Raw genomic sequence first — 12707 nt, forward strand, 5'->3', positions numbered from 1 at the left:
ACTTCATGTACCTAACACTTCACATGTGTTATGTACTCAATAACTGAGAGATGATGATATATATTTTGTTAAACGCAACTAGGGGGAGTTATGCGCAAAGCATTACTTTTAAACATCTCTTTACAAAAAAATGCAGAAATTATGTATTTAAATCAAGAATTCATGCTTTAATTTAAAAAGAAAGATATTTATTTATTTATTTATTTATTTGAGAGAGAGAGAGAGAGAGAGAAAGCATGATGGGGAGAGATTAGAGGGAGAAGTAGACTCCCCGTCGAGCAGGGAGCCTGATGTGGGACTTGATCCCAGGACTCCAGGATCATGACCTGAGCCAAAGGATCCTCCAGGAGCCTCAGATCAGGATCTGAGCCACTCAGATGTCCTAAATTTTTTTTTTTAAATAAAAGTTATATTAAGATAACCATATGCTTCCCCCCTTTATTTTATTGACGCGGGGTATTAGCTGATTGATTTTTGTGTATTCAGCCAACCTTGCATTCCTGGGATGTATCCTACATGGTATGGTGAATAATCCTTTTAATATACTCCTAGATTTGTTTGCTTGTAATTTATTGAGGGCTTTTGCATCTATTTTTTTCTTAAGATTTTATTTATTTATTTGACAGACAGAGATCACAAGTAGGCAGGGAGACAGGCAGAGAGAGAGAGGAGGAAACAGGCTCCCTGCTGAACAGAGAGCCCAGTGCGGGGCTTGATCCCAGGACCCTGGGATCATGACCTAAGCTGAAGGCAGAGGCTTTAACCCACTGAGCCACTCAGCCCCCCCCCCCTTTAAAAGATTTTATTTGTTTATTTATTTGTCAGAGTGAGCATGCACAAGCAGGCAGAGTGGCAGGCAGAGACAGAGAGAGAAGCAAGCTTCCTGCTGAGCAAAGGGATCATGACCTGAGCTGAAGGCAGTGGTTTAACTGAATGAGCCACCCAGGTGTCCCTTGCATCTATGTTTATAACGAATATTGGTCTATATGTTTGGTTTTTTTTTGTGGTATCTTCAGCTTTATCTTTTTTTTTTTTTTTTAAAGATTTTTATTTATTTATTTGACAGACAGATCCCAAGTAGGCAGAGAGGCAGGCAGAGAGAGAGGAGGAAGCAGGCTCCCCACCGAGCAGAGAGCCCAATGCAGGACTCTATCCCAAGACCCTGGGATCATGACCCGAGCCGAAGGCAGAGCCTTTAACCCACTGAGCCACCAAGGTGCCCCAGCTTTATCTTTTCTTGAAGTCCTTCTCTACTCTCTTTGCCCCCATCATGGAAGAGGCTTATTTTACTCACCCATCTCTAGTTTTAAGTCAGAGGTCAGTTTCACTGCATAAGGCCCAGACAGCCAAATAATTAGGCAGTTATGGGGCCCTTTAAAACATTCTGGCTTTGGCAGCCCAGGGCAGGTGATCCCTGGCACAGGAGGATATTTAATAAGGCACATATGCTTTTGCAAGACTGTTATGGTTCTATTGTGCTTTGCTGATAATAGGATGACTATATTTTTAGTTATTAATTGCCCGTGGTAATTTAAGGTTTCAAGGCTCGTATGTGCTAGAGGCATAATTTCAGCTCTTACTCCAGAATTGTCTCTGTAGGGGCACCTGGGTGGCTCAGTCAGTTAAGCGTCCAACTGTTGATTTCAGCTCCGGTCATAATCTCAGGATCGTTGAGTTTGAGCTCTGCTTGAGATTCTCTCCCTCCCTGTTTTTTTTATCCCTCCCTCCACTTGTGCACATACTCTCTAAATAAATAAATTAAGTACATCTTTGAAAAATTCCACTAAATTATCTCCCTGCTTTATAGCACATGGCTATTCATCTGAGAAAGGGGAATAGTATTCTCCTATCAGTATTAAGATGAGAATTAGTGATAACATAGGTAAATTCCCTGGCTTATATAAGCAAGTACTCAACAGTTGTTAGATTTTAATTTTCTATCTCTGTCTTCTATTCTCTACTAGATGGTATGGTGCTCAAAAGTCCAGACTTTGAATGCTTAAGTGGCTCAGTCGGTTAAGCGTCTGACTTCAACTCAGGTCAGAATTCCCAGGAGTCCTGAGATGGAGCGCCATGTCAGGCTTCCTGCTCAGTGGGGAGACTGCTTCTCCCTCTACCTGCTGCTCCCCCTGCTTGTGCTTACACGCTCTATCTCTCAAATAAAATCTAAAAAAAAAAAAAAAAAAAGCCAGACTTCAAGTTTTATTCTTACAGGGTTGGTATAACATTGCTTCTCCCCACCCTCCCATATTCTTACTATTTTTTTCTGTCCTTTATCCCTTTTCCTCACAATCCTGCTCACCATTTAGGAAGAATTTTGATGTCTGATTTACGTTCTTTCTAGGTCCTATAGATGTTGCTACTGAGCACAGTATTTTCCCTTCTGTCATCAGTATAGAATCAGTGGAAATCTAGCAAAACTGAAAAGGAAAATTGAAATTAGTCATACCTTTGGGAAGCCAGTTCTTTCTTGACCTGGGCCTGGCTATCTTGGTGAAGAAACTTAGCTGACTCCTGCTCTTAAGGATTCTGTATTTTTATCTGTAGATACCTGTAAAGTATTCACTTTCTTTCTTTTTTAATTCTCTATGGCTCTCAACTGATATTTGGACTATTAGTCTGGGAAGACATTATTGGTAGTTGTAGGAGTGTTTAACGCAGACTTTTCTGCTGTCCTGGGGTTTTTACCTTGCATCATAAAATAAGCCAGTGATAATAGTCAACTCTACTATGAGTTATTGTACACAGTCATGTGAATACATAGTATTCACGTCACACTTAGCATACCAGGGACTCACAGTTTGATGCTGACAGATGTTCAAATAAAAATAACTTTAATAGCTTTATTAACAAAGAGATATCATTAAAAATTTTCAATAATTTTGTAATTCAATGATAGTCTTATTTTAAGTTGGAGATAAATACAGAGTTTTGCAATAGGGATTAAATCCTGGGCATTTTTTAATAGATTATTTGAACAAAAAGTATATATTAATATGAGTACTAAACCAAAAGAATTTTGTAATTTGAACTATTTTTTTTTTCTTCTTACTTCTAACACTCATGATGTAGGGAGGTAATAATAATGCCTCTCTTTCAGAGCTGTAAGTAATGATATTATAAATTATAATACATCAGTTAAAGTGTGTGAAGTGCCTTGTACGTATGTGCTCCATAAATGGTAGCTGTCATTCTATTCCTACTGTAGAGGGCTAGAATTGTTTTGAGTCATTTTTAGTTTGCATAAAAACTTCATGCTGGTAGAGATTTGTGAACATTAATTTAAAAATACTTGCAGGCCTACAATGTGCAAGATGCAGTGATTAATACAGAAGAAAATTAGTGATCATATTGTTAAATGCAAACAGCTGTTTAAAGAGTCTGATCTGTGGCTAGGTGATTCTTTCCCAAATGCCTATATCCTCATATTATCTAAAGGCAACTATACCTCCAAAAAAACTATACCTTCAGAAAGAGGGCAAATGATAATGTAAGAAATAATGAGAAGTGGGTGTTGTTAGGGAGATGTTCTAAGAGATGCTTTTATAACACAAGAATTCCTAAGTCCATATTATATCACTCCCTTCATACAAGATCCTCTTTCAAGAATGATGCTTGCATGTGGAACTCAGGAAGGCAGGATAACACTTTGTTAGCAAGAGTTTTGGCTTTGGACCCCATTGAAGAAATACAATTATGTAGGATCAAATTAATAGATCTTACCTCTAGCTGCATGAAAAGACTATACCTTCTAATAAGAAAAAAGAGGAGAACACAAGAGATGGGGAAAAGTGTGACTTACTCATTGTCTCGAATATAGTAAATCACAAGTCCTCCGTCTCCTTGATGGTTGAATTGGAAGCCAAGCTTCTGATTCAACTTTGTGAGAAAATGAAGATCTGGGAAGGGAGAGGGGAGCCTTCAACTTCTCTTTCACAAAGACCAGTACATAATTAAGCATGCTATTTAAAAGTAAAATTATAAGCTCATTAGACCAAATCTCTGAAACACTTTGGAAACTTTGCAGTTTCATTTTGACAGTCTGTAAGGACTATATACTTTTGCGCGTTTGGTATTTTGGCCATAAAATGGGTAAACTACTTCAGGAATGGATCACGTCTTGTGTTTTATTTTAAATTTTGTTCATCTTTCAAAATTAAAATTGTTTTATAAATGTATAAAAACTACCTAATGTTGAAGTTTGCTTTGAAATTCCTTAAAACCATAACACTTGTACAGATCTTAGATCTTAGGGATCTGAATATCTAGAAATTTAAATGAGATAAATCAAATTTGCACATTTCCCAGACAAATCTGTGACTAAATTCATTCTGTTGCCAAGTTCTAAACCTTAACCTAAAGGAATTGGTAGGTTATTATTTAGGCTTAAGGTTAGCCTTAAGGCTAAAATTGCTATGAGAGTATATAAGGGAACATCTTTAGGAAGGAAATGAGGAAAAGACTGTATTAAAATGTATGAACATTGTTGTCAGTAATTATTTCTGGGTGTTGGGATCATGGCTGCTTTTAATTGTCTTCATACTGTTATCTTTTAGTTTCTAAAAAAAAAAAAGAGCAAGTCTTGGTTCTGTGATTGAGAAAAAATGATATGTCAATAAGTGTTTATTGAATGCATGTCCTAGGCAAATAGATATGGATAAAACATAATCCCTTCCTTTACATGGGGGTAAGGCTGGAGTCATACATTGTAAATAATAGTACTTTGCAGTATTTCACCCCCACAAATAACTACTACTAATTAAAATCTGTGTGAATGTGATGAAGTGTAGAGTTACAGACTTTATTTTAGGGGAGAGGGAAAATTCTTTTGAGAACACTGAACAGAAGGAATATGAATTGTGTTAAATGAGTTCACTAGGTAACTGGAAAGGAAGACTATGGGAGAAGAGAATTAGCAACAAAGGTTGAACAAATTGATATATTCAGAGAACTGTTGGGAGAGTTGTATATAGATGAACATAAGATTGAGGATCTGGCTAAGTGCCAGATCATAGCTAATCATTCTCATGGTGAGAAATTTGGAATTTAACTCTGTGCAGTAGAGAGCCCAAATCCTTAGAGATTTTTTTTTTTTCTTAGAGATTTTTTTTTTTTAAAGATTTATTTATTGGAGAGAGAGCACAGGCACAGGAGTGTGGCTGAAGAGGGGCAGAGGGAGAGAGAGCGAGAGAGAAGCCCAGGCAGACTCTGCTGTGGAGCCTGACATGAGGTTCAATCCTAGGACTCTCACCACCAACTGAGTTGAAACCAAGTGTCAGACATTCAACTGATTGTGCCCCCCACCCCCCAGCAGCCCCTTAAACCTTAAAGGTTTTTTTTTGTTTGTTTTAAAGATTTTATTTATTTATTTGACAGACAGAGATCATAAGTAGGCAGAGAGACAGAGAGAGAGGAGGAAACAGGCGCCCTGCTGAGCAGAGAGCCTGATGCTGGGCTTGATCCCAGGACTCCGGGATCATGACCTGAGCTGAAGTCAGCGGCTTTAACCCACTGAGCCATCCAGGCGTCCCAACCTTAAAGGTTTTAAGTATAAACATAACTCTAGGTGGTCTTGCCCTTTGAAACTCAGTTTAGAGGCAGTGTGGGTATTAGATTGGAGCAGAGTGAAACTGAAGAAGATCAGGTGGATGAATGTTGTAGCAGCTCAGGCACGGAAATAAAGAGGGCCTAAATGAGGACAGGTGGTAAGGGAGTAGAGTTAATGGATTTGAGAGAGATTTAGGAGCTGGAATCTGTAGGATAATAGTGTTAGAGGGAATTAGGGAAGAAAGAGGATTCTAGAATGATGATGGGGTGTCCGGATTAAATACTTGGGTGAATGGGTATGCCATTAGCAAGAACACACATGCACATACACATGCTAAACTGAAAAAGAAATAAAAGCATAAGTAAGAACAAAATGGGGTTTTGGTTCTTTTAGGATATCTGAGTGTACTTAGAGGCTCTTGGAGTCAACTGACCAGGAGAGAGATTTGGGGTTGGTGAGATTTGGGAGCTATGGTGGGGTGAAAAGTGCCCCCTCAAAAGATACCCATGCCCTAATCCCTGGAATTTGTAAATGTTACATGGCAAAAAAGTGGGGGGAGGAGATGTCTTTGTAGATGGAGAGATTATCTTGTGTTACCTGAGTGAGCCCTAAATGCAGTCAGTATCTCTGTAAGAGGGAGACAGAGGGAAACGTCACATACATGATATGAAGCTGGAGCAGAGAGCTCTGAAGATGCTGATTTTGAAGATTGGAGTGATGTGACCACAAACCAAGAGATGCTGGTAGCAACCAGAAACTAACAGGGGCCAGGGATGGATTCTTCCCCAGAGCGTCTAAAGGGGGCCGAAGCCTTGTTAACTACATTTTGTCCCAGTGATACCGGTCCTTGTGATTATTGCCACTTTTTTAGTTGATTAAAAAATGTCTTGATGAAATTCTGCTTTCCATTGCCTTTTGTATTAAATGTTGAACCATGTTGACAATTCCTAAAGTAATGTCCTTAGTGGATATACCTCATTTATATTTCTTGTCTTACAACTCTGGCTTTGAAATCATTTTGCTCCAAACTAGAGATAGATTTATTAGTTTCCTTTCCTATATCCTCTATTACTAGATAATTGTCAACTCCCTTCTTCAAAACATTTCTTGAATATGTCATTGTCTATGCCATGAACAGGCTATTATCCCTGCTTAGTTTTCTGAGGCCAACTTTTAGTTGGTCTCTGTAAATGCAGGGGGTCCATCAGGAGCATTATAGAGCAGTCCTCTTCCCTTACTCTTTTATTTTTTTTTTATTTTTATTTTTTTCCCTTACTCTTTTAAAAAAAGATTTATTTAGGGTCCCTGGGTGGCTCAGGTGTTAAGCATCTGCTTTTGGCTCGGGTCATGATCCCAAGGTTCTGGGATTGAGCCCTGCATCAGGCTTTCTGCTCAGCGGGAAGTCTGCTTCTCCCTCTCGTACTCCCCCTGCTTGTGTTCCCTCTCTCACTGTGTCTCTCTCTGTCAAAGAAATAAAATATTAAAAAAAAAAGATTAATTTATTTGCAAGACATACACACTCACTCACTCACTCAGTCTGTATGCCTGTGTGGGGAGGGGCAGGAGGAGAGCATCTTCAAGCAGACTCCACACTGTGTGTGAACCCTGACACCAGGTTCAGTTCGATGAGATTATGACCTGAGCCAAACCAAAAGAGTTGGGCACTTAACTGATCGAGCCATCTAGGTTCCCCAATTTCATCCCTCGCCCGAAGTAGGCCCCATGTCTGGTTTGAATCCAGGGCGTGAACTCATGACCCTGAGATCAAGAACCAGAACCTTAATTGACAGAACCACCCAGGTGTCTTAGACCAGTGTTCTTTAAATAGCACAGTCAATGTGTTACTACTTCTCACAAATCTACAATGATTACTTACTGTATCTCAGTATAGTCTTAATTCTTCTTTTGTCTGGTTGTCAAGGTTGTCTGTGTCATTCGGCTCATAAATATCTCCCATTGCTTGACAAAGACACATAGATTTCTTGTCTCTTCTAATCAGGCCAAGTTTCTCATGCAGCAGAATCACTGAGCTGGATTAAGGATTGGGCCAGCTGGGCTCCTCTCCAGATTGTGTTTCTAAAGGTTCACCTGAAATGAAACAAGGAGAAGAAATCGGCTTCTAAAAATCCTCTCATAAAGAGTGGTGTTGGGGAATATTTTCATAAGCTGTTTGGGCTAGAGCCTTAGACCACGAAAGGGCATGGGAAAGTGCCTGCTGAGGTGGGTAATTCTGGTTAACTGCAGGGTCTCTTGCTGAGTCAGGACTCCTGAGTTTAGGGCTAGAGATGAGTTATTCCGGATCACTCCTTTGTTTCTGTTTTCCCTTCTCCCTTAGCACAAACTTCAGGCTTCTTGATGAGTAAATGTTGAATACATTTAAGGAGTGTTGTTTTGAAGCTGTATTAATAGCCTACCCAGGTTCCCACATGTCTTGGTCTGGTCTTGTAAAACTTAAAATGCTCAATGCTTTTTCTTCTCTGCCTTTGTCATGTATGCGTGCGTGTGTGTTTATGTTCTTACCCCCTGCTTAGGAAAACGTGTTCTTCCTTTCTCTGTAACAGAAAACTTTGAGTCTGAAGTGTGTTGACATCTTTGGTTTTGCAGTTAGAGAAAGCTCTTACTCTAATAAGAACAAATGAGTCCTGTTCGGACCTTCAAGTGTTTGGAGGATTTGGTTAAGTATAGAACATGCATTCTCAACAGGGCTGATAATAACTTAGGTATTTACAGTGGTTTGTGACCCTCCAAATCTCAGTGCTACCTTATAAAATCTTACCCTTTTAATTTTTACTTTCTCTTGTTAGGGAGAAATTGAATTAAGCTAAATTATTAGTTAATTTAAGTTAAATGTAATTTTAGTCCTTAGAGTAGTGGTAATGAAAAAAAAGTTTGAGAAACACTAGTGTAGAAAAAGGGAAAAGATGCTCTTAATAGGTTTTATTTTTGTAACAATAAGTCTCACTGAATTTTTTAAATGAGTTAATCCTTTTTACCAGTCATTATTTATTAGTAAAGTACTTTGCTGGGTTTCATAGGACAGAAAAACATAATGGTTCTATACCTGTAGAAACTTAATCATACTGGATGAAAAAAGACAAAAAAAGGAAGTAGTAAATTATAGTAAATACACTATAGAAGATGTCCCAATATAGTATGACAGTTGCTGTTCTAGGCAAAGGCAGAGAGTACTTAATCAGAAATGGTCAGAGAGGTAGGGTTCAGGGAGAAATCTATGAACTTGAGCTACACTTGGAAAGATAATACAGAATTTGAATAGACAAAGGAGGAGTATAAGTATGGTCCTCATTTTGATTCTTGTGACTTTTTGTGATATACTCAAATTGAGAGTGTATGAGAGCTTGGGAGATCATCTATAACTACTATTACTAACTGACCTTAAGAGGGTTACTTTTGCAAAAAAGTTTAGAGTTGCTTACTTTTATTTCTGTATCTTTGACTTCTTGTTAGCTATACAGATCGTCTAACTCGAGCTCAACAAATGTATTCTTATCTTTTAGTAGATGTATTTTCCAAGCAGGAAGGTATACTTTTAGAACAGAAGGTACTAAAGTTTTAACTTACGGTGTCAGGTTTTCCCGTAAACACTTTACATCAATTTAATCTCATTTAAGGACTACATAAAAGTACTTACCATTTTCTTTCTGTCTTATGTATGAAAACTGGACACTCAGATATTGTAAATAACTTAACCAAGTTGAAACCTCACGTTTTGAATGGCAGAGCCCAGGGCTACTTAGAACAGAGCCTGAGGTCTTAGATTACAAAAACAAAAAACAAAAAACTTAACATTAGGGATTGGTTTTTGTAATGAGAGGCCAGTTTTTATTCCTGAAGCCTTGAATTCACAAAAGGAAAGGTAAGGTGGTGAACACCAAGAGTGAAGTAGCATGACATGGAATTGGTGCTCTGCTCTCTTAGAATTCTAGTCAGCTGCCGTGTTGGGAGGTTGAGGGGTGAGGGTTAGCAGCAGACAGGGCTGTGGCATCTGCCACACTAGAGATCATTTGGTTCTGACACTGGCTTTGTTTTTTCACTCTGTAATAATGGAATTGAACATGTTTTGAGGTCTACCATTCCGTCCCAAAATATTACTTGAAAAGACCCCTGTCTTAGAAAGTACCTTTCTGTGCATTGGATGCTGTAATGCTGTCTGTGTGATGCTGATAGGAAAAACGGATAGATGATCTGTTGGGGATAGTTCATCTGGTGTGGCTGTCCACTCTAAGAATACATGCTGGTATAGAAATGACAGCTCAAAAAAAAAAAAAAAAAAAAGAAAGAAAAGAAAAGAAATGACAGCTCCAGTGATGAACTGTTTGAAATTGAGGGCCTACATAGGGAAGAATCAGATTTTTTTCTTTGTCATATCTCGAGGGAAGAGTGCCACTAGAAGTTATATATTTGTATATTTCCTGTTTATTGATTTTGATTTATTGCTTGTGCCTCTTAACAGCTTGAAAAATAGGAAACAAATAGCAAAAGAAACGAGAAAATATTTTATGTCATGAGGAATAAATTACTGTGTAGTTAGCCAAAGAAATGGGAAGTAAATTGTGAATTTAAGCAAGTTACTTTTGTTTGCCTTAAAAAAAAATTATTTATTTTATTTAAACATTATTTATTTATTTAAATATTAAATTATTTAGATTTTATTTTAATAAATAAACATTTAAATTAAATTCAAATTTAATTAAATTATTTAAATTTTATTTTAATAAATAAATATTTATTTAAATGTCAATTATTTAAATCTTAATTGTATATACACACATACATATATACACCTTGGTGAAATGAACATCTATACATTGTTATTAGTGTAAAGTGGTAAACTTTTTTGGAAATAGGTACATGAGTTGAAAAGGTCCTTGGACTAGAAAATTTGTTTGTTTTTAACATTCTTAGTTTATTAATCCTCTCATGAAAAATCTGCACAATCACCACAGATAAAGCCACTGCAGCATCTTTACTCCTTCAGTTGTTCAATCTCCAGCTTACTGCTAGACACTTCTTTTCTTTTTGCCGGCACTAACATTGGCTTTTGCAGTCCACTGACTTTCTTCATTCTGTTCTTGGCATTTTTTTTCGCTGTTTCCTTGAGGTCTTTTTCTTCTCATAGAGACCATGTCTTGCACGTCTGTCTTTGGGTTCATTTTTCTTTGCATAATCCAGGGAGTCATAAATCATGCCAAAGCCAGTTGCCCTACCACCACCAAAATGGATTCTGAATCCAAATACAAATATAACATCTGGTGTGGTCTTGTACATTTTGGCTAATTTTTCCTGAATTTCTGTCTTAGGTACTGTTGCCTTTCCAGGATAAAGGACATCAATAACCATTGTTTGCACTGAACTAGTCAGTTGGTCATGAACTTCCTGGTCCGCAGGGACCAGGTTGCCTGACCCTGGCCCCTGGCAACCACAGTGGTTTTGTCTTTTGAAGAATCTATGCTTTTGAACTTCCTGGTCCACTGGAAGTTGGTTTGTTTTCATACTGTTGAGTTTGAGAGTTCTTGATACATCCTTTGTCAGAAAATGTAACTTGCAAATATTTTCTCCTGTCCGTGGCTTATCATTTGATGATACATTTCAGAGAACAAAAGTCTGAATTTGTTTTTTACCCTTTGTGCTTTAAGAAAAATAGCATTATTGAGCTATGATTTACATTTCATAAAACTTAAGTTTTAAAAGATATATAATTCAGTGATTTTTTGGAAAAATGTACATAGTTTTGTAACTCTCACCACAGTCTAGTTTTAGGATATTTCCATCACCCAAAATGTTCCTTGTACTATTTTATAGTCAGTCAGCATTCCTGCTCTAGTCCCAGGTAATCACTAATTTCCTTTCTGTCTATATATACATGCTCTTTTTGGGGTATTTCATATGAATGGAATCATGCAACATGTAGACTTATTTTTTTTTTATTAAAGATTTTATTTATTTATTTGAGAGAGAGACAGTGAGAGAGAACATGAGCGAGGAGGTCAGAGGGAGAAGAGGACTCCCCATGGAGCTGGGAGCCCGATGTGGGACTCGATCCCGGGACTCCAGGATCATGACCTGAGCTGATGAAGGCAGTCATCCAACCAACTGAGCCACCCAGGCGCCCTGCAACATGTAGACTTTAAATCTGGCCCTTTTTCCCATAGCATAATGTTTTTAATGCTTTATGAAATACAGATCCACCCTCTTACAGTGTATGATAAAATGGTTTTAGTATATTCAAAGTTCTTCAACCATCAGTACAATTTACTCTTATAATATTTTCATCACCCCTGGGGTGCCTGGGTGGCTCAGTGGGTTAGAGCCTCTGCCTTCAGCTCCGGTTGTGATCCCAGGGTTCTGGGATCAGGCCCCACGTCGGGTTCTCTGCTCTGTGGGGAGCCTGCTTCCGCCTCTCTCTCTGCCTGCCTCTCTGCCTACTTGTGATCTCTGTCTGTCAAATAAATAAATCTTTAAAAAAATTTTTTTCATAACTCCCCAAAAAGAAACCCCATAGCCTTTAGCAATCATTCTGTATTCCTCCCCACATCCCAACCTTAGGCTACCACTAAGCTACTTTCTGTCTTACGGATTTACCAATTCTAGACCTTTCATCTAAATGGAATCATACCAACATGCGTTCATTTTGACTGGCTTCTTTCACTTGACATGTTTCCATGGTTCATATATGTTACAGCATGTATTAGTATTCCCCCCCCCTTTTTAAAAAAAATTTTTGCTGAGCTGTTTTATTTATCTATTCATTAACTGATGGGACATTTCGGTTGTTTCTACTTTGGGCTATTATTAATAATGCTATGAAGGTTCATATACAGGTTTTTCTGTGGACATATGTTTTCATCCTTTTATTTTTACCTACTTCCATGGTTATATTTGAAGTGAGTTTCTTTTAGATAGCCTGTAGTTTTATCATACGTATCTATTAGGACAAACTAGCTTATAATTGTATTTAGATCATTTTCATTTAATGTTAACCATTGATATGTTTGGATTTCAGTCTACAATTTTTTTTTCTGTTACTTCATCTCTTTGCCCCTTTCTGCTTTCTCTTGGATTATTAATGTCTTTTTAATATTCCATATCACTTACCTGTAGTTTCTGGATTTATCTCTTTGGATAGGTTTTCCTGTAA

At 37.8% G+C, this 12707-nt stretch overlaps 2 protein-coding genes across 5 annotated transcripts in view; one reads left to right on the forward strand and one right to left on the reverse strand.

The window, feature by feature from the left end:
* ABL2 (ABL proto-oncogene 2, non-receptor tyrosine kinase) overlaps nt 1-12707 on the forward strand; it is a 120297-nt gene that overhangs the window by 69241 nt on the left and 38349 nt on the right. The window lies entirely within an intron of this gene.
* Nucleotides 10631-10909, reverse strand: LOC131814578 (small ribosomal subunit protein eS24-like). Its single transcript, XM_059145620.1, has one exon. It carries the CDS (start codon nt 10907-10909, stop codon nt 10631-10633), a length of 279 nt encoding a protein of 92 aa, XP_059001603.1.

This window comes from Mustela lutreola, chromosome 14 (assembly GCF_030435805.1).
Source record: "Mustela lutreola isolate mMusLut2 chromosome 14, mMusLut2.pri, whole genome shotgun sequence".
Classification (NCBI taxonomy): domain Eukaryota; kingdom Metazoa; phylum Chordata; class Mammalia; order Carnivora; family Mustelidae; genus Mustela; species Mustela lutreola.